This window comes from Uranotaenia lowii, chromosome 3, assembly GCF_029784155.1.
Source record: "Uranotaenia lowii strain MFRU-FL chromosome 3, ASM2978415v1, whole genome shotgun sequence".
NCBI lineage: Eukaryota > Metazoa > Arthropoda > Insecta > Diptera > Culicidae > Uranotaenia > Uranotaenia lowii.
The window spans coordinates 188,594,974-188,622,702 of NC_073693.1; the positions used below are offsets into that span (position 1 = coordinate 188,594,974).

The 27,729-nt window shown below is 38.0% G+C and overlaps 2 protein-coding genes across 5 annotated transcripts; one reads left to right on the forward strand and one right to left on the reverse strand.

The window, feature by feature from the left end:
* LOC129752061 (arrestin domain-containing protein 4) lies at window positions 1–7,404 on the forward strand. The gene is made up of 5 exons (XM_055747858.1): window positions 1–440; window positions 5,517–5,854; window positions 5,920–6,102; window positions 6,724–6,909; window positions 7,005–7,404. Exons 1-5 carry the CDS (start codon window positions 320–322, stop codon window positions 7,200–7,202), a joined length of 1,026 nt encoding a protein of 341 aa, XP_055603833.1. The 5' UTR covers window positions 1–319; the 3' UTR covers window positions 7,203–7,404.
* Window positions 7,005–27,679, reverse strand: LOC129752060 (ATP-dependent DNA helicase 2 subunit 1). 4 transcript variants are annotated; one of them, XM_055747855.1, is made up of 10 exons: window positions 27,394–27,679; window positions 27,096–27,310; window positions 24,284–24,485; window positions 23,942–24,171; window positions 23,577–23,761; window positions 23,382–23,519; window positions 13,307–13,582; window positions 13,146–13,240; window positions 12,685–13,085; window positions 7,005–7,526 (listed from the first exon to the last, which is right to left on the reverse strand). In XM_055747855.1, the coding sequence occupies exons 2-10, from the start codon at window positions 27,300–27,302 to the stop codon at window positions 7,407–7,409; spliced, it is 1,854 nt and encodes a 617-aa protein (XP_055603830.1). In that variant the 5' UTR covers window positions 27,303–27,310; window positions 27,394–27,679; the 3' UTR covers window positions 7,005–7,406. The 4 variants fall into 4 exon arrangements, with proteins under 4 accessions (XP_055603830.1, XP_055603829.1, XP_055603831.1 ...); XM_055747854.1 differs by having other exon boundaries at window positions 27,374–27,679; XM_055747856.1 differs by having other exon boundaries at window positions 27,534–27,677.
* Between the last annotated feature and the right edge of the window lie 50 nt (window positions 27,680–27,729).

The following is a 27,729-nucleotide window of genomic DNA, read 5'->3' on the forward strand; positions in this document are numbered from 1 at the left end:
TACAACATTACTCAGTCGACTCAACCTTCCCATCAACATCAGTATAATCGCGAGTTATTCTTGAAGTCGTCAAAGTGGAGTTCAGCTGGAGATTCTTTAATTCGTTCATCCAAAAAATGTAGCATCTGAAGATTATATTTCTATTTTATTGGTGCCCAAATGATGTCGTGCTATAGATTTTATTTCAGTGTTTAAAAAATGTGGAAGCTCTTCTTACTGACGAGGTTGATTGTTGATTTATAAAAAAAAGTGAATTATCAGTGCGCGTAGGGGGTTTTTCGCTCTTCGGTCATCACACTAGGCAAACGATTGATTAATCATGCCGAGAAAATTGTTAAAGTTTTTAATTTTGTTCGACAATTCGTCGCTTCTATATTTCCCCGGACAGTTTCTTTCTGGGAGGGTGCTGCTGGAACTTCAGGAAAATACGCCAGTCTTAGGTAAACATTTGCCAATCATGCGCTATTAACTATTTTACTAATCAATTACGCCATCACGCAACGGTATTTATGTATTGGATAGAGAAATAATTTATTCTAATTATGTACATGGAAGTAAATGTAAGACTGAAAGCGATGAATCCCATGATGAAAAGCTTATTAGAATAATTCCTACTGAAAAGTTTTTAAAGTTGCGACCTACATTTGACTTTTTGTATTTCTCATCAAAAGCAACAAAACTTTGATCATGTACCTATGCATGTTTTGTCCTTCGATTCAAGATCAGACGGTAAATTTTTGATTCGTTGACCCAAAGCGGGCTTCTTTGTGATGGTTTTACAAGCGAAGGGCACATTAAATATGTATGCAATGGCGAGCTTTATAGTCGATCGAGACGATATCAGTTTGGTCATTTTGGACGATGTTATTTTTCTTTTAATCTCATGACAGAATAGCAGCGATGCGACATTACCTTTTTACCTGTCTAGTACCTTCATACATATATGCAAGTGATGTGCTGCGCTAATATTAAGCTTGTTTTTTTTGCAAAATTACGCAATCGTGTTCGAAAGCTAAGCCCATGCGCACTTCTTTCTGCTAGTCGGTATGCTGAATTACAAGTCCATAACGAGACGCAGATTGTTTGACTAATATGGACATCACCATTCGCAGAACAGTCAGTAGGGTACAATTTTCTGAGTCTTGACTTGAGCTGTAATTATGGACATGTCGAACTGAAGAGGTGTCGAAGCGTAAGAACTTAGATGCAATAAAGCATTTCATATTATGTGTACCTATATCATACCATAGATATGAACGGTGAATAGCGTCAGGGTTATTTAATAAAAAAAAAAATTTCAATAAGCCTACGAAGACAATACTTTAAGAACTGTTAGATATTTTAGAATATTTGGTCGGCCGAATACCACCCAATAACCGTTAAGCCGGATATTCGGCACACCAAATAGTTTGAATAAACCGAATACTTATATACCGAATTTATATGATAACAGACTTGTGAAATTTTTCAAATGATTTGGATAAACTATAAATTATACAGCTACACAATCATCAAAAACATATGGTTTCATCCGTTTCAGCAAAACAGCTTAGGAGTATCTGTGTACCCTTCACTGTAGATCGTACAGGAGAATGCTGACGAGTAGCACTTTATACTTTGATTATCGATTATTCCAGATTTTCTTGATATATCTAGGCTTACTCATAAATCCAGTAAGAAAACAAGATAAATTAAATCTGATCGGGATGCCCCGATATTGTTTAAAACTTCTCGGATTTTTCCCGGGTTTATTCAGATTATTTGTTTAATGAAATTGAAAATTCAAAATTTTTAAAATGAAAATTTGAAGATTCGTGGCAATCTCGCTAGCAGCAATTTGTGTGGCTGTGGCCCGGATAAACATGATGTTGAGCATCTTGTTTGGTCTTGTGAGAACCACCTTATCACCAGAGCGAACTTAACCCTTCATTTCATGATTTTTTATTTTTCTTGAAAAAAATCTCAATAGTGCGCAATGATGAGTACATGAAGGGAAAAATAATGAAAAAATATAATTTTCACACATTTCGAGTATTTAGCCAAAATATTAATTGTTGCAAATTTGCAATAACATGAAATGGTTATACCTTTTTGTTCCTCACACAAGACAGCTAGATATAAATGTTTACTCTTAGTTTATCTTGCACTAACCATAGTTTTAGCTCAAAAACTTCGTAAACGTAGTGTCCGGACACCATTTAGCTGCGGGTAGAACCTATGTATGCTGGTTATTCACCATGGGTGCACGGATTCACCGCAGTTCCTACCTAAGTATGTGCTTACATGCATTATTGAGATTAATTAGATCGACAAATCTCCAGTTCTTTTTCAGTAACTTCATTTTTTGTGAAAGATTTTATGTGGTTTTATGATCTTCTCAAGCGCAATATACAACAATTTAAGAAAAGTTCATTCTCGGCATGACAACAACGAATTATAAAACCATTATAACAGAAAAAGTGATTGTTGTACATGGTATACTTATTTGCAAAGAACCAAGTAGCTTGAAAATCAGGGAATACAAATTGTTGAAGAAACAATTTGCATTGTTTATTGAAACACCAATAATAAAAAAAACAAAAAACAATATTTTCAATATTCCTTAATAAAGAAAACCGATAGATAACTTTTGTTGATTATATTTAATCATAGGTTTATTTATTAAGGCATTTTACTTATAAGTTTCATTTTGCCGAGTGGATCACTATTTAATCCATGAGGAAGGAGCCTAAATAGTTGCGGTGACTAAACTAGCTTTGATTCTGATTTAGAAGAGGGAAGGGGAACGTTTAGCGTTCAATATCGAAAACGATTTTCCGATGGTACACATTCAGAAGAGTTAACGGAATTACTACGGAACGCTATTTGCTATTGCTATTTTACCATCATGCACCGTTTCCTTATCACATTCGTTCTGAAAACATTAATACTGTAAACATAAATACTGTAAACATAAATACTGTTTAAATGTTAAGAAGTAATCGAAGCACATTATGGAACTCATGTTACAAACTAGGGTACTACATTGTATAATGTTGAGAACATGTAATGCATTTGCTCTTCAAAATTCAATGTACTAGAATGGAAAAAAGTATGTTAATAATTAATTTACTAAAAATGCAAAAATATTTATTTCAACCCCAGAAAACCCCAGAACTGAATTAGACTAATATTGACGCCCTGAGTCCGAAAATGACCATGGTTTTGTTCAATCAGGTCAGGATATTAGAATACTGTATCTCAAAAAGTTGACCTGATACAGCAAAATCAATGTGATATTCTAACTCAGGACACAAAAATTAGTCTAAATCAGAGAGAAACCCCAGACTATTTTTTGGCTGTCACCCAGTGTTATCGAACTAAATAATCTGAAAATACATTTGAAAACATACTTAGGCAGAAACTGCGGTGAATTCGTGCACCCATGGTGGATAACCAACATTCAACATACATACATATGTGACCCTTTGGAAATACAATTTTTCAACTTTTATGCAGGATTTCTAACGAGGTTTCGTAATTAATGCCATTTTTTTACTTTATGATACGAATGGTTGATGATATAGTCAAAAGGATTTTTTACTGTTTTTTTTTCAATATTTCTACAGTTAGTAGCCATTTTGTTCAGTTAGAGGCTAATGCACCTGCATTATTTTTAAAAATGTCTCGATAACATGATAATATAACATTAAAAAAATAATACTTTCATCGCGTCACATATACACTGTTTAAACGATGAAACTTTCGAAAACACACTTTGTAGTCCATATACGTAACTATAGGTGCTACCGTTGCATGATGTTGCAAATTTGCAACAAAAAATAAAAGGCCATTATATCAGACCAAAATTTAAAAAAAAAGTTCAATTTATTTTCTATTGTGTTAATTGCATTACTGGAAATGCGAAAATATTTTTTCCAGTAAAATTTTTTTTCCTCGGTGCGAATTGGACTAGGTCAAAGTTCTGAAAAATAAGCCTATTTTAACATTTCATATTTGTCAGATTGAAGTTGGTCTAATTTGTACATATATACTCGGAAAGTCATTTTTTTAATTGAATGGTATCTTGAAGTTAGAAAGATGATTGCCATGAAAAAAAAAAGTGGACTACTTGAATTTCTGCATAATTTACAACAGCATTTATTAATTGTTGCAAATTTGTTACTTTATGAAACGAAGGGTTAATACACTCCATTCGGGACCGAGGGAAACCATCTAACGTTCCAGTGAGGGATGTGTTGGCTGTGGTAGACCTAGATTACATGTTCGAATTATAACTTTACCTTAAATCTATAGATCTTCGTGTATAGATTCCTCTTCCCTTTTCTTTATTCTATTTTCTCCAACTATACTAACTTTAAATAACGAATTGTAAGTACAACAACAAGAGTTTGGTTGTTTAAAACCTACGGTATAAGCGGTTTCAAATAAAAAAAAAAAAAAAAAAAAACTAGTGGGACAAAAACCAGCAAAATTTTGCTGATTTCCAGCACAAACAAATTTGCTGTGTAGTCACTTGGTTTGTACGCTCGCTGCTTCTTCACGTAGGCCAGATCTCGAGACAAGCGAAGTATTTGCCGAAGTCCAAAGCGTCCACGTTTTTCCGCATCATCAGTAAACCCCTCGATTAAATAAGTTCGTTCCGGATTTTATCCTTCATTCAAATGAAAATGAGTATGGACAAATCTGAATCAACCATTGTAAGGAACCGGAGGAAATTTTTGAAAATATTTTTGTGACCCAAACATAAATTCGGTCAAACTATGTCAAATTTGAGATCAATGTGTGAGCTCATGTTAAGATTAACACTTTATTTAGTTAGAACAAATGATGTCAAATTTCCGTTAAAGTTTGAGCGACGTTAAGCTACACTTTATAGTGAACCAAAAGAGCTAAAATTTAAGATGGGGCCTTTCGGCAGGCCAAGGAACAATTCTAGTCTCCAAGGTTTTGAGCTAACCTCTTTATTCGGAGCGCCCTACTCCTCATACGAGAATATGTTTTTCGTACAGCGCGACACCAATAAAACTAAAATTTTCATAAGTTTTTAAAACGGGTTTTTTTTTTTGATTTTTACATTCTCAATTCATTAAATTTTTGTTTCTCAAAATCATGTACAGGAGGATCCGAAATAAATTTGTGATGATTTTTCAGGAGAAGGGCAGTACAGTAGGAATGCAGCAGATTAGAAGACCACATCCATATTTTTACCGGGCAATTTTGTCCAAAAAGAAATTTACTACGAAAATAATCCACGTGGTTGACTTTAGTTGCTTTGACAAAATTATACCCATAGATTTTGTACATCACAAAAACACGAACGCTATTGAAGAACTGAAAAGAACTAACAATGATTTTTTTTTTGGATTCATGCCTAGGTGTAAATGAAGGATCTCGAAATGAATGTACCACATTGACGTTTGAGCTATTAACTTTTATATGAAACAATCATTTACATAGGAATTTAAATGGTTACTAGGGATAAAATTCATACTTCTATTTTTTAAATTTTATAGGGTTACATTTTCATGTCGTAGGAGAATGCGTGGTACGGGTTCGCTCTGGCCGCCATGAGCGCTCTTATGATAAAGAAAACTATATAGACTTCCGAATGCGCTTGCTTGGCGATGCGGATCATCAGGGCCCTACAGTGCTTTCGCCAGGAATTCACAGTTTTCCGTTCAAACTGGGACTGCCAGTAGACTTACCATCAACCTTTCTCGGACGGTACGGATGGGTTCAATACTATTGTAAAGCAGCTCTCCGAGAACCGTCTGGCCTGATACACAAAAACCATCAGGTCTTCATCGTGATGAACCCAATTGATCTGAACACTGAACAGCCTTACTTAGCGGTACATACTACTTATGGTTATACAAATTTTATGTTTCACCTCATAATTTTTTTATTGGATTACAGGATCCGTTCAAATGCAGCATAGAACATAACGTTGGTGTAGCCTGCGTGGGTGGTGGCATTGTGAAGTGTAAAATTATATTAGATAGAGGAGGTTATGTTCCCGGTGAATCCATTATGATTACAGCAGCTGTTACGAACTCTAGTAGCGTAACCATCAAATCTACAAAGGCAGCTTTGACAGAGGTGCGTATTCGAGTTGATCAGTAAGTCGTTGTCAACATGCTAATGCTGATTTCAAATCACCGTTGTCCGAAGAATCAATCATCTAAGGTTGTTACAAAATTGAAACTAATATTATCTGAGTTGATGAACATTTTCAATTGTTGAACACATTTTGAACAATCTTTTTCCTTTCTCTTCAATTTTAACACGTTTTTTTTTTCAACAAGTTTTTCTCTAATATTTCATTTTTGGGCTTGTGATATATCTCAGTTGGCAAGTCAATTGCTTCCTGAGCCAATGCCCCTGAATTCGAGCCCAAGAGTAAACATCAAACACAGTTGTACTGAATAAGTTTTTTAATAACTGTGCGCCAACTGCAACGTTGATAAAAAGTCGCGAATGCCATAAAGATGATAAAACGCTTATAATCGAAACAAAAAATATTGATATTTGATATTTTTTGTAATATTTCATCAAAACTACATTGATGGATTAAAAACGTTATAAAGTACATATTTTAAATAATTGAACGCACTTCCGGAAAAAAGACTGGCCGTTGAAAAATGATCTATATTTCATGTTAATGTTTCGTCGAACGCATATCTTCTACGTATTTAAATAACTTTATAATTATCATTCAAGACAATCCAATATTTCGCACATGATAAACTCGTACAAACAGAGAAACGAGAGCTGGCAGTTATTGCCAGAGGAAAAATACGTCCAGGATGTCGTGATGATTGGCAAAACGAATCGTTATACGTGCCACCGCTGCCGCCAACGAATCTGAGAGGATGCCATCTCATTCGGATCCAATATGATGTTTGTGTAAGTGGAATTTTCTGTGGCCGCAACTTGTATCTCTTTTCTGCGGCAACATGAAAATGCTTAAATAAAATATTGAAAATATTATCTCTTTTCAGTTTCTAATTGAACCCAAATCATTAGAAAAACAAGTGAAATTGCAACTTCCCATAACACTCGGTACATACCCATTCAAAAATGGAGACGATGATGACACAAATGAGTGGGCCGAAACGATTTATAAACCTGAAACCCATTATCCGTCAACGTTGCCGATCTTTAGACCGTGGCTCCATGAAAAAGCAGATTCGAAGTAATTTAATCAAAATAAGTGGGAAACGTACAATAAGCACGACTTTCTTAAGTGATATTTAGGTTAAGACGGTTGCATTTTGTAAGTTAAGTTCTAAATGAAAGGCATCTGCGGTAAAGTGCCATAAATGCATGTATGGATTCAGATTAGTTTAAGAAATGATTTTTAATAAAACAATTTGTAACAAACGAACAACATATTACAGATATTACAGATTGTGGTGCTCTTTTATTTTGTCAATCAGTTCAGCCTTGTTCAATTTCGAAATTCCCGCAACGCCTTCTCGCTGGAGATGTGCTCGCAGTGTCGTAACGAGCAATGAATTAGTCTGAAAATAAAAAAAAACGTAGGTATTCGATTTGTTTGTTTTTTTAAATGAAATAGGCATTGATATTTGAGTTACTGTCTACAAATCTCAAATCTAAAAACAGGTCCTTAAAATTTAACCGATTTCCACAAATTTAGTCTCGTTGAAATACTTGAATTGTCTAGTATTTAAATAATTTGAATTTTTAGTATTTAAAAAAAACGAGGATATTTTTTCAACCCTCTACTGCAAATGCATTTATTCGAAGATTTGTTTTTTTACATTTTTTAGCTTAGCAAAAGATTTCAAACAATTTCCATGCATAAAACAATCAATGGATTCATAGTTTATGCAGTAGAGGGTTAAAGACATTAACTATACCCTGTTTTTCAATGTTTTAAATGTAGTTGGGAAGAATGACAGCGTGCTGTTAAATTCCTTGAAAACAAAATGCTTTAAATCATCGTTAAGAGGTTAAAAATTATAAATACCGAAGCAATCAAAAGTCCCATAAATCGAGTACGAAAAAGCATACTCAGCCCCATAATTGATATCAGCTCAAAATTTAAGTTCTTATCGATGGATTCAAGTTCCAAAACACGTCTAAAGATCTTCTATTTAGCTTCTAGCAGTCTTTTAATTCAGCTTAGAAAAAATCGTGAAATGATGAAAAAATTCTTTCTCTTTCTCAATTCCACCCTAGGCATCAGTTCAAATCACCATCTCTCGAATATTTACTATGTTCAGTACATGGTGCCGCCATGATGCCACGCGCCGTTTTCCAAACTCGACAAATTGAGGGGTTTGATGAGTTTTTTTCATTTTGCTTTCATTGCTTCGATCGCATCAGAATGGTCACACAAGTATCAAATTACTTATTGAAAAATAACTTTCCCGGCTTGGGGATCGAACCCCGACCTTCGTGGTGACAATCGCACATGTACCACAAGGCCACGCCTAGATGTTATTCTAGCTAAAACTAAAACTCGAAGTGTTGGTATGATTTACTTCCTAGCATACCTAGAGGAGCACCCGTCTGCACACCCAAGTAGCCATAAGCACTAAAGCTTTGCATGTTTATGGCTTTATACCAGCATTCAAGTGCAAAATTACACTATATAAGCACATCAAGTGCAATTTTGCATTACAACAGCCCTTCGATTGCTATTCTGCATCATATTAGAATTATACCACTCTTTTGAAATGCAACTAGCATTTTATCAGCTTTGCACAATGCTTTTGAAATGCAACATAGCTCTAAATCAGAATGACAAATGCTATGTTTTCTAAGCATTAAATTTGCATTACTTAAGCTTGCTTTAATGCTTTTTAGCACTATGTAAGTGCTACAGTGGCATTAGGCCAATGCACATAAGCATTGGTTGATGCTGAATTAATGCAAATTTAGGGCACTAGTTGCCAGAAATTTGATTCGAATAGGGCTTTTTTCAAAGATTTAACGCGGACCTGGTGATAGGTCCACAAGCAGACAAACGTGCCGCTTTTAAGCCTACCCCTTTTCTCATACTGGAAAATGTCCGATCCATGGATGTCATAAGTTCAATTTCAGGTCATCTTCACCCGAAAACATTCAAAAAAATTATGTGGAAAATTCAACCCGAGAGATCCCCTTAACCCTCATCCGCATTAGGGTGTCATTTTGACACCATTGCAAGTTTGAAGGCTTGTTACTTTTTTCAGAAGCTCCAAAATACAAAAATTTCTTCGGGGACCCTAAATGAATTCAAAAGTTCTTCAATATTGCATCTTTACCTTTTTATGGACGAACCCTGGAAGCCTGGACAAAAAAAACTCCCTTTTCTGACTTTGGGTGTCATTTTGACACCACAAAATAAAATCTATTTAAGTCGTTTGAATTATTATGAACTTCATATAAAACTTATATCAAAAGAAACCTTGTAATGTCAGTAAAATATGTTTAGAACATTATATACAGCTAAAGTTACAAGTTTTCTCGTTATTCAGCATGAGAGAAAAAAATCTGAAAAAAACATGCCTCACGAAAACTGCTGTAGTTCATATGTTACACGTCCAAAAAAAAGTTAAAGGGGTTGTATATAAGAAACGACCGAGATGTTCACGTAGAATTACGATAGCCTATCTTTTGTCAATGTGTTTTTCAGATTTAATAAGCGATGATGCGGGACAAAGGGTCTAGAACGCACCTTTGAAGCTTTCCATTAAATATGCTCTTGACTCAATTTCAACATCTATTAATTTTCTCCTACTTGGCATTTGCTTTATCTATCCGTCATTTAATTTCAATCTTTAATTCTTCAATCAAGAATTTTCGTCGTAACGTTCACTGCAATGTCATTAAACTATCATATAATAATAATCAACGGTGACTAAAGTTTGACGAGTTTTTTTAACAGGAGTTCTTTTTCCATAAATTGTTTATTTTATACCTTCTAATGGTCTGAAACGGCCGATATGTTTAGTTTGCAACTCTTTACAGCTGCATAACAAAAGGTGAATTAAATATAAGTATAAGTGGCTTCAAGGTCTATATTGTCGAAATGTTTGCGCCCGACAGTTATGCAAAGAATTCGATCAGCACACGAGCTTTGTATCAAACGCTTGCGAGAAAAGCTTACAATGACTGCTTTGAACTAAACGCTTGACTCAGTGCAAAAGCTCTCAATCAGTTTAGCCTGCGTCTCATTGGAATCAGTTTCATGTTTTCATTTCCCTTCAGATCGCATAGCAATCACTAGCTTACATTGTTTCTTTTACATGGGATTTCCGAGGTAGCGATAGAAATAATATATTATTTTTTCATCTATCAACTATAAACGGCCCTTACCAGGGCCACAACATTTCAGAGAGAGGTTCTTGAATTTTCATTTTTTGGACGGTGGATGAGCGTTGAGTGGGTGGCGTGCGATGGGTGGGTGGGTGGTTGGTGTGCAATTGTTGTGTGGGTGGGTTGGTATGCGATGGTTGGATGGGTTGGTATGTGATGGTTGGGTGGGTGTGTGTTAAGTGTGTGATGGTTGGGTGCGTGGGTGGGTGGTGTGCGATGGCTGAGTGGTGTGCGATGGCTGAGTGGTGTGCGGGTGGATGTCGAGCGATGGATGGGTGGGTGGTGTCTAATGGTGGGTGAGTGGTGTCCAATGATGGGTGGGTGTGCGATGGGTGGGTGGATGGTGTGCGATGGGTGAGTGGTGTGCGGGTGGATGTCGAGCGATGGGTGGGTGGTGAGCGATGGGTGGGTGGTGGTGTGCGGGTCGGGTGGCGAGCGATGGGGGGTGGTGTGCGATGGGTGGATGATGTGCGATGAGCGGGTGGGTGGTGTGCAAGTCGGGTGGCGAGCGACGGTGGGTGGTGTGCGATGATGGGTGATGTGCGATGGGTGGATGGTGAGTGGGTGGGTGGTGTGCGAAGGGAGGATGGTGTGCGGTGGGTGGGTGGTGTGCGGTGGGGATGTTGGGTGCTGAGTTGGTGGTGATGTACGATGAGTGGGTGGAGGCTTGCAGTAGGTTTGTGTTGGGCCATTGGTGAATCCAGGCCGGAAACAATGCGGTTTCTCCTCCACTCCTCCGGTGGCTGGAGCACTCCATCAGGCAGCCTTGGTCGCCAGCTGCTTGCGATGTTGTTTCCTTGAAAGCACGAACATTCCGTGCCATTCGTATATGTGCTGAATGAGTATTGGTGTACCAACACATAGCCAACCCAAAATAATGTACGAAAAAGATTTCGGTGAAAGAGAAGTTTTTCGTGACGCGAGATCCGTTCGCGAATTTCAATTTGCCCCCCATATAGTGTTGCCGTAAGACGTAATTCTACGTCAAAATATTTGCCTTATGCATATGAAGGCTGAAGTTAATGCCTACATCATGAAGACAAGAAATATTTTTTTAATTTTTTTTTATGAAATGGTCACAAAAAGTTAAAAAAAGTGGTCTAAAAACCTACTTTTCATTCGATTGCTAGTAAATACTGTTTGAGCGATGGTAGAGTGTTTCAAAAAATATGACTACAAACTTTATTGTAATTCTAACATTTTGCTGTCTTTAGATTTTCGATGCAACAAAAATTGAATTTACTGGAATTTTTCAAAGTTGGCTACTTTGCGCGATTTTTTCACTAATTGAAATTTCATCTGTTTTTGTGGTTCTCCGTCAGGTTGTACCCGGATTTTCAGAGCTTTCTCGCCGTTTGAAGCAATCAAAACTATATCCATTGAAAAGGGAATTTAATCTCCATTCTAGTGAGGTGCACAATTTACGCTGTGAGATTTCACAAAAATATGAAAATTATAAACGTAAAATCATTCCTGAATATCTACAACCACAAGCAGCACGTCCAGCAAAACGTGTTTGTTTGCTCTCCGAGTAGGTACGGTGGGTGGTGATTTGGTCAGAGAGCGAAGCCGACAGACGAAATAATGACTTTCAATTTATTTTTTATGATCTCATATCGAATAAGGCTTCCTGTAACCGCCTTTTCAGGTTTATGTTAGTTTAAAGTGTGTTTGCAAACCTTCAACTTCTATAAACACAATAAAGCACGCCGTCGCCGTGACCCATTACAAGCCTAGGGTACGGAACTTTTTCACTCATACTTGTTTATTGAAATAGGTATTCATAACCTCAACCTGAAATAACTGAGATGTGCAAGCACTAATTTTAACGTAGCTTTCACAAACTATGATGGGATACGATAAATTTTTTTGGAAAAATCAATAATAGTTGGTCAACATACGAATCTAAAAAATTGGCCACCAAGCACCATACAGTAGTCAATCCGAAAACTTTTTTCACAAATCATCATGACATCGCTTCAAAAATCAATTATTTTATAATGACAGGCACTAGAACTGGTGAAGGTAACATGTGTCCAAAGCACATTTTATTTCGTTCAGACATATTTTGTTCATTTCAGAAGTTGGTGCATAAACACTGTTTCAAAACAATGACAATGACATCGTGAAAGATTATTTTAATCATATAACGACAAAGCAGTGACAACTTCTCCAAAGTATGCGAAGTATACTTCAAAACGTAAAATGATGGTTGACATATTCAAACTTAAATTCACGTACCTAATCCAATAAGAATAAATTTGTGAAAATCGGTTCATTGGTTGGCTAGTTATAGCACTATTTTTTTAATACATTTAAGGTGTTAATCAGTTCAAACATATGAATACAAACCTTTCCCTGGCGTATAGCATCAAGTATCAGTGTAGGATCAGCATCCGAGCCAAGCTTGGGTATTTTTGCGTTAGGACCCTCAGCATCCGGAGCTTTAGCCCGTTTCTTAGAAGCACCAACTTGGTCTTCGCCGAATAACTCTTGAATTGTGCTCACAAACGGCGATACTTTCGAATCGATACGTTCGTTATCAGGTTTCGTTGAATCGTACTTCACTGGGTCACTATTATCGAACAACAAAGCTTCAATATTTGTGTATAAAGTTGTAAGCACTGGATTATCAAACTGTGATGGATGATATTTGAATTTGATCTTTTTTGCCACAGATTTGAAGATATCCACTTGTTCTATTGATATTTCTGGAGCAGGTCGATCGAATACTTCCAACGCACGAATATCAGCTGAGAAAAAAAATTGCCACAATCATTTATAATTGAACATGTGTATACTTCTTAAAATACCAGCATATGGGATAAATTCAATTCTAAATCCACTGTGACGAAAAGGTTCACCATCATCGTCGAAACAGCACTCCTGTGGAATGAGCGCCACCAACCTTAAAAAACGAAATAATTTATTATTAGATTAAACTTTAACCTACAAAAACTAAGTAAAAGCTTACTTGGAGGGTTGCTTTCGTCTCATGGTAAGCATACAGAAGGCTGCCTTTTGCTTCGCTAGGCATTTTTCGTAGAGCGCTCTGAAAATAACTGTAGACCCAGCGATTCCAGCTTCGTCTGGATAGAGAAACAATGGACTACGAATGTGATACATTGGTGACACTTTGGTGAGTGGTTTAAATCCTAGTAGGCGAATGCTTGGTTCTAGCATTTGCTTCATATTGGTAACTTCATCAACCGTAAAACTTACTTTTTCGTTACCAATTGAAAGCGTTTTCCTTGAAATAAGAATGTAAATTTGTTAGTTATTTAGTTTGCGGAATAGCAATGAAAAATGGTTTGAAAGCAAAAAAAAAAATTAACTACATACTAAAATATGATAATAAAAAAAAATATTTCATTTATTTTTCTAACGAATCTATGTTTCGAAAATCACATTCACCATTCCGACATTTACACATATTTTTAATATTTATTGCCCACATCGGAATTATTGATCTTCGTGAAACTTATCACATTTAAATATTTTTGTCCATTTCGTCGTTATGACTAGAAGTACTGTAAAATAAAAAAAAAAAGCGTGGAGCCTTACAAATTCTAACAGGATCAACTTAAAACGTGGTTTTTGAAAATGTGATTAGCAGCAACCTAAGCAGTTTTGATTTGGTAGACGTCCCGAACCGACCAACAAGTTTGAAGGTGAAGATTTTGTTACATTACTTGAAGAAAGCCTAATTTATTTCAACTACGTATTGTCTCCTCGACGGCCCCAAACTTTGCTATGCTGATGAATAGTTTTTACATCATAAACGACCACGATGACATACATTTTCTGGAATGTCAGTTCAATCTCTTCGCTGATCGGTGCGACATTAACTGCCTGCCATTAAACCGCAGCAAATGTGCAGTCATCAGCTTTTCTCCTAAGCGGCAGCCTTTAATTGCGAAGTACTTCCTCGGAGACGAACCCATCGCACGTGTGAACCACGGTAACGATATTGGCATAAATAATCTTAGATCAAGATCTGCGCCTGGAATTCAAGGCACACACCAACTACGTGATTGACAAAGCATTCAGGAGTCTCGGTTTCATTTTTAGAGTGGCGAAGGACTTCAAGGACGTGTATTGCCTGAAAAGCTTATACTACAGCATTGTTCGTTCCATTCTTGAATATGCATGAGCTGTCTGGTGCCCCTACTACCAGAACGGTGTCGATCGGCTCGAGGCTATTCAGCGGCGATTCTTGCGATACGGCCTTAGACACCTGAACTAGCAAGGCCCTTTCCGCTTGCGTAGCTACGAAAATCGAAACACTTGTCTCATTCGTCGCCGACGCAGTGGTTTTAGAAATTAGGATCTTCAATTGTACATTCCCATTTGAATGGCAGTACTTGCTTATGTTCGGCTTTATAAATAGTGATCAAAATTTGGGGAAGTCAAACAGAGTTTAGTCACCAACATGTTTTTTTCTGTTTTTCAGCAATTTTTTTTTATCGTTTTCATCACTGATTTTCCACTTTTTAATAGGAAGCTTGTAAGCTAAATGGATGAAGTATTCGTAAAATCGTATCCAGGCATGTAAAGATGATAATCCATATTTTAAAGTGTTCTCTTTCACGCTTTTTTCCTTCGCAATTTGGATGTTCTTTATATTTTTCAGGGTTTTTCCACAAATGTAACATGTTTGTGTGGATTTGGTATTTGTTGCAGCATTAATGACTTTACCGTCAATCATCGTGAAAAGTTTTCGAAACGAACGGCTCAAGTTTAGCGATTTCATTTTCATTGGGTTTTTTTCATGTTTTATGACTTCAATTGTTTGTGTAACAAACCTGTTGAAGAAATCGAAGTAACAGTTGTTTTATAATATTTGATTCATCATAGCAATCTTGTTTTATGCTGTTACCTTTATAAACCACGTGCCAACCAACAACTCTTTAGTAGTAATGAATCAACCATTATAGAACGAACACGCCTTTTATTAAGAGGTTGTGGGCCCAGTTTTCGCAAATTTTGGAAAATTCTCGAAGCAGTTGAAGATGGCTAGCGCGAAGAAAGCCGGTATTGTCCAATTCGCTGGTGAAGGCTACGACGTCTGGAGATTCCGAGTCGAGACGCAGATGTCGGCAAATGGCGTGAAGAGAGCTCTAACGGAGGACGCACCAGAAGCTGCGGCGGAGTTAACTCTATTCCGGGCAATGGACGAAAAGGCGAAGGCTTTGTTGGTGGCGTACATCGCGGACAGTCATCTGGAGTATGTCCGGGACAAGGACACGGCAAAGGCGATGTGGGAGTCCTTGGCGAACACGTTCTCCAAGAAGGGATTTTCGGCGCGGAACTATATTCGTCGGTCGTTGTCTCTACTCAAGATGGAGGAGGGAATGGCGCTAATGGACCACTTCCGGCGGTTTGACGAGTTGGTCCGTAAGCTGAAGGACGCTGGGACGACCTGTTCGGAGTTGGATACAGTGAGCCAGCTGTATATTTCGTTGCCACCGTCCTATGATGTGGTGACAACTGCAATGGAAAATTTGCCCGAGGACCAGCTGAAAATTGATCTAGTGAAAGCTCGACTGTTGGCTGAAGAGCAGAAGAGGACTGGTCGGGAAAACCACGTAAGCGTTCCAGAAGAGTCGGCATTAGCAACCAAATCGTCACGGAACAAGAAATTCGTTAAGGTTAACGGATTCCGAGGAAGGTGCTACTCGTGTGGAGACGTGGGCCACAAGAAGCAGGACTGTTCGAGTTCAAGAAATCGTCGAGCACGTGCCCAGGCAGCAAGCGTTCCGGTTGACAAGGAGGTGGCACTAATGGTTTTTAACAACGTCGATTCGGGTGCTGAGCATGAATGGATCCTGGATTCAGGTGCCAGCTGGCACATGGCGAGCAGTGAAAAAAGTTTCTGGCAGCTGAAAAAGTTGTTTGAACCCGTTACCACAGAAACTGCGAAGGATGGCGAAAAATTGACTGCTACGATGGAAGGTGTCGTCAAGGCAACGGTGAAAAACAACTTGGTGTTTTCGTTGCAAAGTGTGCTGTTGGTTCCGAAGCTGAAGTATAATTTGCTTTCGGTATCGAAATTGCTCCAAGCCGGTGTCAAGGTGAACTTTCAAGATGGTCGAGCAGTGCTGGAGAAGGATGGCTGTAGCGAACTTGAAAAACAATCTGTTCTATCTCAAGATGCATCCCAAGAGAAACGTTGCTGCCATGGTGGTGTCGACAAATAGCGAAGCGTTGCAGTTGTGGCACAAGCGTTTCAATCACTTGAGTTTTCCGAACTTGAGGCGGTTGAAAATGAACGAGATGGTGAATGGAATCGGCGATATTGAGAAAGAAGGTGGCTTCTGCGAAACGTGTGCTGAAAGTAAAATGATTCGGCAACCGTTCAACAAGCAGCGTCCCAGAACACGGTGGCCATTGGAACGTGTTCACACAGACGTGTGTGGTCCGATAACACCGAAAACCGTTGATGGATGTCAGTACGTCGTATCGTTTCTGGACGATTTTACCCATTTTGCTGTTGTGTACCTCATGAAGCAGAAAAGTCAAATGTTCGAGTACTTTAAGGCGTACGAAGCTATGGCGACCGCAAAGTTTGGGCAGAAAATCGAAAACATGCGATGTGATTTGGGACGAGAATATTTTTCCACCGAGCAACTGGCGTATTACAGCAAGCGAGGAATAACAATCGAGTCGACTGTTGGGTACACGCCGCAGCAGAATGGAGTAGCGGAAAGGTTCAACCGGACGATTGTGGAGAAAATACGAGCGATGTTGGTTGAATCGGGTGCTCCAAAGTACCTGTGGGGAGAAGTGGTCCTGAATGCGGTGTACACAACAAACCGCAGCCCAACTGATGCTGTACTAGGGAACCGAACACCGGCGGAGTGTTGGCATAGCGAGAAAGCGAGTGTCGGAAAGCTCAAAGTGTTTGGTTGCCAAGGGTTTGCCTGGATTCCGAAGCAGAAGAGAACCAAGCTAGATCCGAGTGGCCAACGGTGTGTGATGCTTGGTTATTCCCCGAACGGTTACAGGCTGTGGAATCAAGAAACCAGGAAGATGTTTGTGGCTCGAGATGTAAAGTTTAACGAAACTTGCTTTCCATTTCGGGTCCCCGAGAACGAAACCGACAGGAGAATTGTGATTCCGGAAGAGGTTCCACAATTGGTGAAACCAAGTCCAACTGACGACGATGGCGAACAGACCCAAGTTCCAAATGCTGAGTCTGATCATAGTGATGGATCGGAATACGAATCCGGGAACGAGTCCGTAGAGATGGCGAATGGCGTTGCTGACAACACTGCGGCGCTCCCACCACACATAAATGGGAACGAATCTGTTAAGGAGAGTGTTCCGAGGTCTAGTGGTCGGGAGCGCAGAACTCCAGGTTGGTTCAATGATTTTATTTCACCATATAGAGTCCTTGCTGCTGTCGATTCCCAACAGATTCCATCGTGCTATTCCGAGGTCCATGGTCATCCGTTTGAAGAGCAATGGAAACGAGCTATTGCGGACGAGTTGGAGTCGCTAACCAAAAACCAAACGTGGGAGATGGTCCAGTGTCCAGAATCAGCAAGACCGGTTCCGTGTAAGTGGGTGTTCACACTGAAGTGTGATGCTGATGGGCACCCCGTTCGTCACAAGGCAAGGCTGGTAGCAAAGGGCTACATGCAACGACGGAATGTGGACTACGAGGCGACGTTTGCTCCGGTGGCGAAATTGTCAACTATCCGGACAGTTTTGGCAATTGCAGTTAACCGAGGTCTAAAGATTCACCAGATGGATGTGCGGACGGCTTTCCTGAATGGGATCCTGCAGGAAAAAGTCTACATGCGTGTTCCAGAGGGGGTAGAAGGCCAGCTCGATGGTGTGGTGTGTCGATTGAAGAAATCAATTTACGGTTTGAAACAATCACCACGTTGCTGGAACGAGCGTTTCAATATGGTCCTGATTCGAAACGGTTTCAAGCGGTCGCAGCATGACTACTGCGTGTACATCCGGGGAGAAGGCAAGCACGTGGTCTACATTGTGATCTACACTGCCGGCCAAAAGTTTGGGATCACCGGCTAGAAAACATGCAAATTTTGATCGTTCATATCTCAGCCGTCTTAGGACATATTGCAAATCTTCTGAACTCATTTGAAAGATAATGAGCAATAGCTATTTCGGAGTTATTTTGTTTAGAAATAATGTTTTAGTTTTGCACATAAAACTTAACCTAAATTTAGGACATTTTCAAAAAATCGCACTCAATATTCAAAGCCGATCATCTCGGGATAGGGTGGACCAAATTTCAAAATTTGAGTTGCATTAGAATCCTTATTCTACACTTCTCAAAACACAATCAAAAAATTTTGTGCAAAAATTTAAGAATGTATTATTAATTAATAAAATAGACACTTAAGTTATCGTCCAAAAGTTTGGGATCACCCCTAGTATGGTGTATCGACCAAAAGTTTGGGATCATTTTTTCAAAAACATGCAAATTTATCTCATTCATATCTTTCTCATCTAACATCGTATTGCAGATCTGAAGGGTGCATTTGAAAGCTTAGGAATTGTTGTTTTTTCATAAATTCATTAAAAAAATATATTTAAAATCCATAACCATAAAAAATTCACAATCATAAGTGTGAATTTTCAAAAAACAATTAATTTCAAGTAAATTGTTCATGGTTATCACTTTAAAATATAATTTTTGTATGAATTTATGGAAAAACAACAATTCCTAAGCTTTCAAATGCACCCTTCAGATCTGCAATACGATGTAAGATGAGAAAGATATGAATGAGATAAATTTGCATGTTTTTGGCCGATACACCATACTGAGGGGTGATCCCAAACTTTTGGACGATAACTTAAGTGTCTATTTTATTAATTAAAAGTACATTCTTAAATTTTTGCACAAAATTTTTTGATTGTGTTTTGAGAAGTATAGAATAAGGATTCTAATGCAACTCAAATTTTGAAATTTGGTCCACCCTATCGCGAGATGATCGGCTTTGAATATTGAGTGCGTTTTTTTGAAAATGCTCTAACTTTAGGTTAAGTTTTAGGTGCAAAACTAAAACATTATTTATGGGCAAAATACCTCCGAAAAAGCTATTGCTCATTATCTTTCAAATGAGATCAGAAGATTTGCAATATGTCCTAAGACGGCTGAGATATGAACGATCAAAATTTGCATGTTTTTTAGCGGGTGATCCCAAACTTTTGGCCGGCAGTGTATGTCGACGATCTGCTGGTAGCTGCGAGGGACGTTGGGAAAATTCAGCAAATCAAGGCCATGCTGAAACTAGAATTTGAAATGACGGACTTGAATGAGCTGCACTACTTCCTGGGCATCAAGATAGAACGCGAAGCAGATGTTCTTTATTTATCTCAAGAGGCTCTTATCCAGAAGATTCTTGCTCGATTTGGATTGAGTGAGTGTCGTCCTATTAGCACACCTGCTGAAGCGAAGTTGCAACTGAAGAAGTGTGCTGAACCCTGCGACCATCCCTTCCGAGAGTTGGTAGGCAGCCTGATGTTCCTGATGCTGGGATCAAGACCGGACTTGTGCTACGTGGTTGGCTATTTGGCACGATTCCAAGATGCTGCCGGAGAACAACATTGGAAGCATGCTAAAAGGGTATTACGGTACCTTAAGGCGACCAAGGATCTCAAGCTGGCCTATAGGAGGAACCCGCAAGAAGTTTTGGTACGAACCTACGTTGATGCAGATTATGCCAGTGACGAATGCGATCGGAAATGTGTGACTGGATTCTTGGTACAAGTCTTTGGGTGTACGGTGGCCTGGTCGTCGAAGAAGCAGCGGTGTGTGGCCATGTCCTCAACCGAAGCTGAGTATATAGCCATGAGTTCATCGGTAAGCGAGACCATTTGGATAGCTGGCCTGATGTCGGATTTGCAGGAAACCGCAAATTTGTTTCCGATTCCCGTTTTCGAGGACAACCAGGGTGCGATTGCGATGGCCGAGAAGGAGGAGACGAAGCGAGCCAAACATATCGATGTTAAATTTCATTTCGTCCGAGATGCTGTTGCTGAGAAGAAGGTGAAGCTGTTGTACATCGAGACTCAAAATCAGGTGGCTGATATTCTTACGAAGTCGTTACCCCTACACCTACGTTTGCGAAGCTGAGGAAGATGATCGGATTAGTTGGCACCAACAACTGAGAGGGGGTGTTGAAGAAATCGAAGTAACAGTTGTTTTATAATATTTGATTCATCATAGCAATCTTGTTTTATGCTGTTACCTTTATAAACCACGTGCCAACCAACAACTCTTTAGTAGTAATAAATCAACCATTATAGAACGAACACGCCTTTTATTAAGAAAACCTAATTCTAATTGGTCTAGAATAACGTACAGAAGGTGGACACTTGTTTTAAAATTACTTTCCAATGCAATTCTGCTTCTATGGGGACTAAAGAAGTCACAAATATATTTTTATCTGAGAAGATTTGATTTGTGTATCGCATATTGTACTCCTGCAACCCATTTGTTCCATCGAATCCTTATTTCATGGTCATCACCACATCTTGAAGCTCATCTGTAAACTTTTCTATGATATTTTCGTTGGCTTCCACAATTCTACAGATTGTGTGGTTGAGAAAATCAGAAACCATCATATTGTGGTTGAGAAGATCATTTTTTGAATAGCAGCTTCGCTTAGCTTCCAAAACTTTATGATAAGACGGATAGGGGTCTGCTAGTTCTGCTTAAGTGTGCATTGATTTTTTTTTGTTTCGATTATAGTCGTTTTACCATCATTATGGCATTCGCGACTTTATCAACGTTGCAGTTGGCGGATCGTTATTGAAAAACTTATCCGGTACAACTGCGTTCGATGTTTACTCTTGGGCTCGAACTCGCGGACATCGGCTCAGGAGACAACAGACTTGCCAACTGAGCTATATCACAAGCCCTTTGAAGTGTGCATTGATCGCAAATTTTTCGGTTCTGAACTTTGGGACCAACATCTTCAAACCGCAAAAATTTTCTATCCCTGCAAGATGTACTTTTGAAAGAATCATGTTTACAACTTTTGATGCGTCTCATTTCTTTCAAGTACTCGAGATTCCATTCGGTATTTTTTCTGCAATATTTTGGAGAAGTACTTGCAAGTGATATTAACATTATCGAATATTAATTTAGCAACGTCTGGATTACGGATTCTATCGATGCCACACCTATCAAAAATGTCTTGGGAGACGCATCGATTCAGTTCCTTTAAACTTCCATTACATTCCTTCCAAGTTGTAAACAGCATCCGTTTATCGAAAACAACTATAGCATGGATTAAATAATCTTTATAAACTTTGTTTTGTAATAATTATTAAAATAAATATTATCAAATTGAAATATACGCTAATATCCTGATCGGTGAGAAATTTCTAATTAATTCTTAGTTCCCGCAAAATAGCAAGAAAATGTGTCTGTTGTAATTTCGGCATTGTTGTAATCCGGGTCATGATCTGCACGCTCCTTTATTTTAACTCAAAATTAAGTACGACCGAGATTCAAAACATAGTTAGATTCTATGAACTTAAAGTAAAGTACCCTTTTTCCTTCTTGCGATGGTTCAAAACGGAGTTCGAACTGCGAACTCAAAATTGATCCCTTTTTTTTTCCTTCGGCGAGGGATCAAAGCTGAGTTCGACCTCTAAAAATTGAACTCTTTTTGTTGGACTGAAAACACTTAGCGAGTTCACTTTGAACCGGAACAGCAACCAATCACAACGCAAAGTTTTGTCGTTCCGGAACAATTACCGGAAGACTATGGAGGATTTTCATTATGGAATGTCCACCGTGTCAGTTCGATTTTTCGAACATATAGTTCGTTCGAACGAATTAATGAATTCTCGTTTTCGATCGAACGTATTTCTGCTACCACCTGACAAACGCAAGTCTAATGCTGCGAACCGAGTGCGTTTGATTGAAAAACTCTCACATGATGTCTGCATATTTTGTGAAAAATTAAAAGAAAATAAAAGAAAAAAAATGATCATAGAAAATTTTGATTTTAAATTAATTCAGCCAATAGTTGACGGAGATTTTTCGATCGGTCGGGATCAAAATTTTTTTGTACAAGCAACCCTCTGTGGCATGGTGTATGGTGCTGCTTGTACAAATCTCAGGCTATTTCCTCAGCCCCAGCCGGGGTGGAAAGGGTTTTTTTTTGTCGCTGTTGCTGTTTCCGCCAGCAATCGTTTGTGCTCGCGTGAAATATGTTTGTATCGTGTGTGGGCGAGTATAGAATCAAACAACCGTCGTGGAATCAACGAATTTGCTCAAGCCATTTGTGTAGTCTATGGCCCGCTTAAAAACTGAATGTCCACAGATTATCATATCGCTTGTACATCGAAAAATTTTAATTTTGAGCAATTGGTGCGCGAAAGGGTGTGTATCCATAGACTACACCACAGGTGTTTTTTTTTTGTTGCTGTTTTCGCCAGCCATCGTTTGAGTTCGCACGAAATTTGTTTGTATCGTGTGTAGTCATAGTCATTTGTGTAGTCTATGGCCCGCTTAAAACCGGTTCGCTGAAATGAGCAAACCGGGCCGCGTTTACTCTCGTATTGACCGGGCCGCGTTTGCTCTTAGTAATGAAAATATAACATTACTCGCTTTCGACAAAAAAGGAACGACGATGAGAGTTATTATATAATGCTAATTATTTGGACCATCGATAAAAAAATTCCGATTAAAAATTCTAATGCAAAGCTGCCCGAAGAATCAATCTTCAATCTAAAGTACTTTTCAAAAGAATCAAATGGCTAACATCGGAGAAAAAATTAGTGCCATTCTATGTGTAATGTTTCTAATTTTATAAATTTATGATATTATAAAAAAAAATTTGATTAGAAAAGTCTGCATGCTTAGAAAATAAAGAAATTACTAGGAGATTTGTCAAGCATTTGCTTTGATTTGGGCTTTGTGGCTTTTTCATGCCAAACTAGCCATTTCTAAAAATAAAAGCTTCTGACTGTTGGCGCCCTTTTGAAAATCGATACCGATGTAAGCATGATTCTATTCGTACCGTACTATTCGTGTGAGTGTTGTGTGCGCTTACCTTTGATTGCCTGGTAAAAGATAGTTGCTATCATTTTCTGCATCAGAGTTCTCAGAAACAGTTTTATATGATCTTTTGCACACGATCACTTCGTTTGTATCTCTTAATAGATCGATTTTATTGGGAAATTTTGTTTTCCTGAAACAAAACCTCATTATATTTTTATTTCTAAATCGACCAGCATCTTAAATTTACCTTGACAATGAATAAACGTTTACACCAAAAGCTATGCTATCCGCAAGCTTGAACTTCAAGTGCGAAAGGGCCCTTTTCTTAAAGTCACGCCTGAAAATGCGGTTTAAGAGCCTTTCTCTACTTTCTTCATAATGTGGAAAATTGAAATGATCGGGGTCTTCACTTGCCACGGTACATAGAAATTCCTAAAGTACAAAACATAAGAAAGTTACATTGCAATGAATTGATTTTAACTTATTTCAACAAACTCTTTGTATGATAAATTTGACACGTTTATGCTTTTTATTGTTTCACATAATTGTCAAAAGTCAAATAATAAACAATGACTATACTTATTTAATATTTAATAGAGAATGAAAATATACCTGATAGAATTTGAGCTTATCAAATTCATTTTGCATAGGTACAAGAACAACGTTCACATCCAGCTGTTGCAAGTCTTTGGCTTTGATAAAACATTGCTGGTATTCGTAACTGCCGGCCTTGTGAGGTTCATCATTTGATGTGAAAAGTACTATGCTGGATTGCTCTAATTTGTAGCCGCATCGAGTAAACATCCGAGAACATAACCATAATATGTCTGCAAGATTGGTTCCTTGAAATGAATACCAAAATTAGATTAAGATGCTAAGCATGTTGAATTTCATCACGAATTGGCACTTTTAAACATATAAGCGAACTAAAATGTATCTAAGGAATACTTTTACCATGTGAGTGTCCGAATTTTCGATCAAAATCGAACAGATCGTCTGAGTCACGAAAATTCATTATCTTCCGGATGGAATCTGCCGATGGAGTTGTCATTGGCAAAAAGATAGCCGTCTGTTTTGGCACAACCATGCCTGCCTCAAGCTCAATCTCATCCTGTGGTGCTGGACTGTGCTCCGTGTTGAAAAATACTATCCCAATCTAAAACAATGAAACTAAAATTAAGAATGCAAATTTAATTCCCAAATGATAATTTTAGATGGTATTTTGAAAGTAACAGAATGAAAAGGATTTCGCTACAATAAACTCTCTTTTTCTGACTATCTTAATCAATGTAAGAAATCGTATTATGAGGACCTCAATAGAAGATTGCGTATTTTTAACATGCATGAATTTAGACAGGGTTGCTAGCGATTTTTCGTTTTGAAATTCCAAAGTTTTTCCCGGTTTTCCACGGTTTTTTCCCGGTTATAAATAATGATTTTCCCATTCAATATACTCGTTTTTTTAATATAAATCATTGTGAATAAAAAACTTATTGTAAAAGGCCTCAAATTTCTAACAATTATACCCTAAATTTGTTAACCGGGTAGAAATGATGCCAATACTTTGGCGTCTTTCAACACGCAGTCTTTTCGTATCAAATTAACAGGTTGTCATGATTTTTTTTTAAAACGAATCTAACGAAATTGGCATCTATTCGTTGTTTTGCTCCACAATTTCAATAGTTTTTTTTTCAAAAAAGAATCGAGGTCAATTTATATTGAAACTATTATGTAGCATTTTTCAGCCACTGTGAAATTTTTTAGAATTTTTATAGAGTTCTAGAAAAAAAATGTATAGTTTACATAGAAAAATGTAAAAAAATACATCGAAACATAATATCAAATCAGCTTGTCAACTTGAATGGGGATTTGTCTTTCAAAACTTAATAGATTGCAGGAAAATATTTAGTTATTTTCTGGATGCAGTTATATTTTTTATGCATCCAAATACATGTTTCAGAAGGAAATGTTTTTTTTTATACAAAACAATGAATAACTTTAGTAGTGCCCTAATGATTTGAACTAAAGATTCGTAAAAATATAGATAATCGTGTATCTTACATTCAAACGATTAAAGTTCAGCCCTATCTTGCTGAACTTTAATCGTTTGAATGTAAGATATTATTCTGTATCAGGGTTAAGACCTTAGATTTCGACAGGAGCTTCTTTTCGATACAATTTTTACATAAGACATATAAACGAGAAAAAATGTTCAGTCTTTTGGACTCTCACTTATCCAGGTTCAACTGTAGTTAGATTTGTCGATAATAGTTTCATTATTTAATTTATACATTGGAGTTATGCTTGTAAGTATAAGCACACTTGCGGAGATCTCATATTGCCCCGCGATTTGTTGAATGTAATGAACGAAAGAGATAAATCTATATCAAGACTATCAAAAACTATTCATAAATTTAGAAGTAATATTGAAAATATTTTTGAAATTCCGTGAAAAAATCTCAAGCATGACAATTTTCCCGTGAGGTGCCGAAATTCCCGGGTTTTTCCCGGTGACAAGATGTAATTAGCAAGGAAGTTGATATCCGAATTTTGTTTCTCGTCACCCGCATGTAATCTCATATCGTCTTTTCTCACGAACCGATGTCAGGTCGTGCGCTGTTCTAATGCGACATCAGCTGAACTACCACTTACAGATGGTACACCCCAAGGCTCATGCCTGAGTGCCTTGCTCTTCAGCTTATATGTAAATAGTCTCCCTACCATCCTAAAATGCAGCTATCAACTCTATGCAGATGACTTACAAATTTACATAAATGGTCCTATATCTGAAGTCGATCAACTTGTCCGAACCATCAACGAAGACCTGGCGAGAATTGAGCTGTGGAGCAAGAATAATTATCTCTCACCCAACCCCAGTAAGACCCAGGCGATTGCCTTCTCCAAACGAGATAGTATCAGTCCTAACATTGACATTATCTTCTGTAATCAAACCATCCCTCTGATGAAAAAAGTGAAGAACTTAGGACTTACAATGGATCACAACTTGAATTGGACCGACCACGTGAATAGTATTTCATCAAAAGTCTTCCTCACTCTCAGAACTTTCCGTAAATTCCAATCCGTTCTCACTGTTCCAATTCGTTTGAAACTGGTCCAATCTATTATTGTCCCTATTTTCTCATACTGCGATACAGTTTACTTCCCAGGTCTCTCAGCAGCCTGTAAAGACCAGCTGCTAAGGTGCTACAAGTCTGCGGCAAGATTTGTCTTCAATCTGAAACGAAGGGAGACTACAGAGACCACCAGAAGACTTATACTTGGCTGCGATCTCCTTGAGAACTATCGGAGGCGTATATGTTGCTTCATGCGCCAGGGTTACGACCAAAAGCTACCTGCATATCTCCTTTCTCACCTCCAGCGAGGGAGGAACGAGCGATCTAAATGCTTCATCATCCCCCAACATACCACAACCTCTAGGAAGAGTATACTGGTGTATGGCCCCTCCTGTTGGAACAACTTGCCTTTGGCGACAAGACAAACCAGCTCGCTAACAACCTTCAAGACCGCGTTGAACAGAGCTACATAACGCAAATATTATATTCGTTATCAAAACATTTATTAATATTCCACGCGTTTTGTGACACAAGTGATTTCCTTAACCTGAACTAATAGTTAATTGTAACCGACAGGCTGCGTTAAAGTTAATAAATTACAAATTAATTCCAAAGTTTTTCCCGGTATTCCCGGTTCGCTAGCAACCCTGTTTAGAATTCTATATAGAACCCAGCCCAGTGTAGAATCTTACCAAATCCTTTTCACTGGTAACTATTTTATTTTTCATGATGGCTTCGATAAAATTTAGCGTTTCTCTAAATCGGCATGTGCCATTACCAGGATTTTCTTCAAACATATACTGAGCACAATCTACAAGTGCCAACAGGCCCTCGCGGCCACCAAAACTAAAATCTTGGTTATCTTCTTCATCGTCCTCATGGTTTGGGGTCCAATACATGTTGGAAGCTAAAAATTAAAAAGATTGGTATTGGTATGGTAAGATTGATATTCAAACTTTACTTAACATACAGTTGAAAAATGAACAATACTTATCGTGCTTTGGATTAACTAAAGAACACCAATTTTGTCTTGCAAATGACTGGAATATTCCCGTCTTCTTACAAGATTTAAAAACTTTATTATTAAAAATATCAAACAATAGTCTCAGGTAAAATAGCAACTAATATACCGATCCGCGTTAAAAGTTAACCGAGTGAAAATTTTTAAAGGCACACTATCGACACTATCACTTGCGTTAATATGAAATCAACATGTTTAGTCACGAGAATAGACAAGAATGAAGAAGTTTTAAAAAAATTAACCGCGGCAAAAAAGTAAACAACAGCGCAAATAATAGCAGAGGTGCCAGCAGTCCTGATTTTTCG

Coding starts and splice junctions, on each gene's coding strand:
- LOC129752061 (XM_055747858.1), top strand. CDS start 320: ATGCCGAGAAAATTGTTAAAGTTTTTAATTTTGTTCGACAATTCGTCG. Junction 441..5,516: donor GGAAAATACGCCAGTCTTAG/GTAAACATTTGC, acceptor TAAATTTTATAG/GGTTACATTTTCATGTCGTA. Junction 6,910..7,004: donor GGATCCAATATGATGTTTGT/GTAAGTGGAATT, acceptor ATCTCTTTTCAG/TTTCTAATTGAACCCAAATC.
- LOC129752060 (XM_055747855.1), bottom strand. CDS start 27,302: ATGTATTGGACCCCAAACCATGAGGACGATGAAGAAGATAACCAAGAT. Junction 24,172..24,283: donor AAAATTCGGACACTCACATG/GTAAAAGTATTC, acceptor ATTCATTTCAAG/GAACCAATCTTGCAGACATA. Junction 13,583..23,381: donor CTTTTACCAGGCAATCAAAG/GTAAGCGCACAC, acceptor TCTTATTTCAAG/GAAAACGCTTTCAATTGGTA.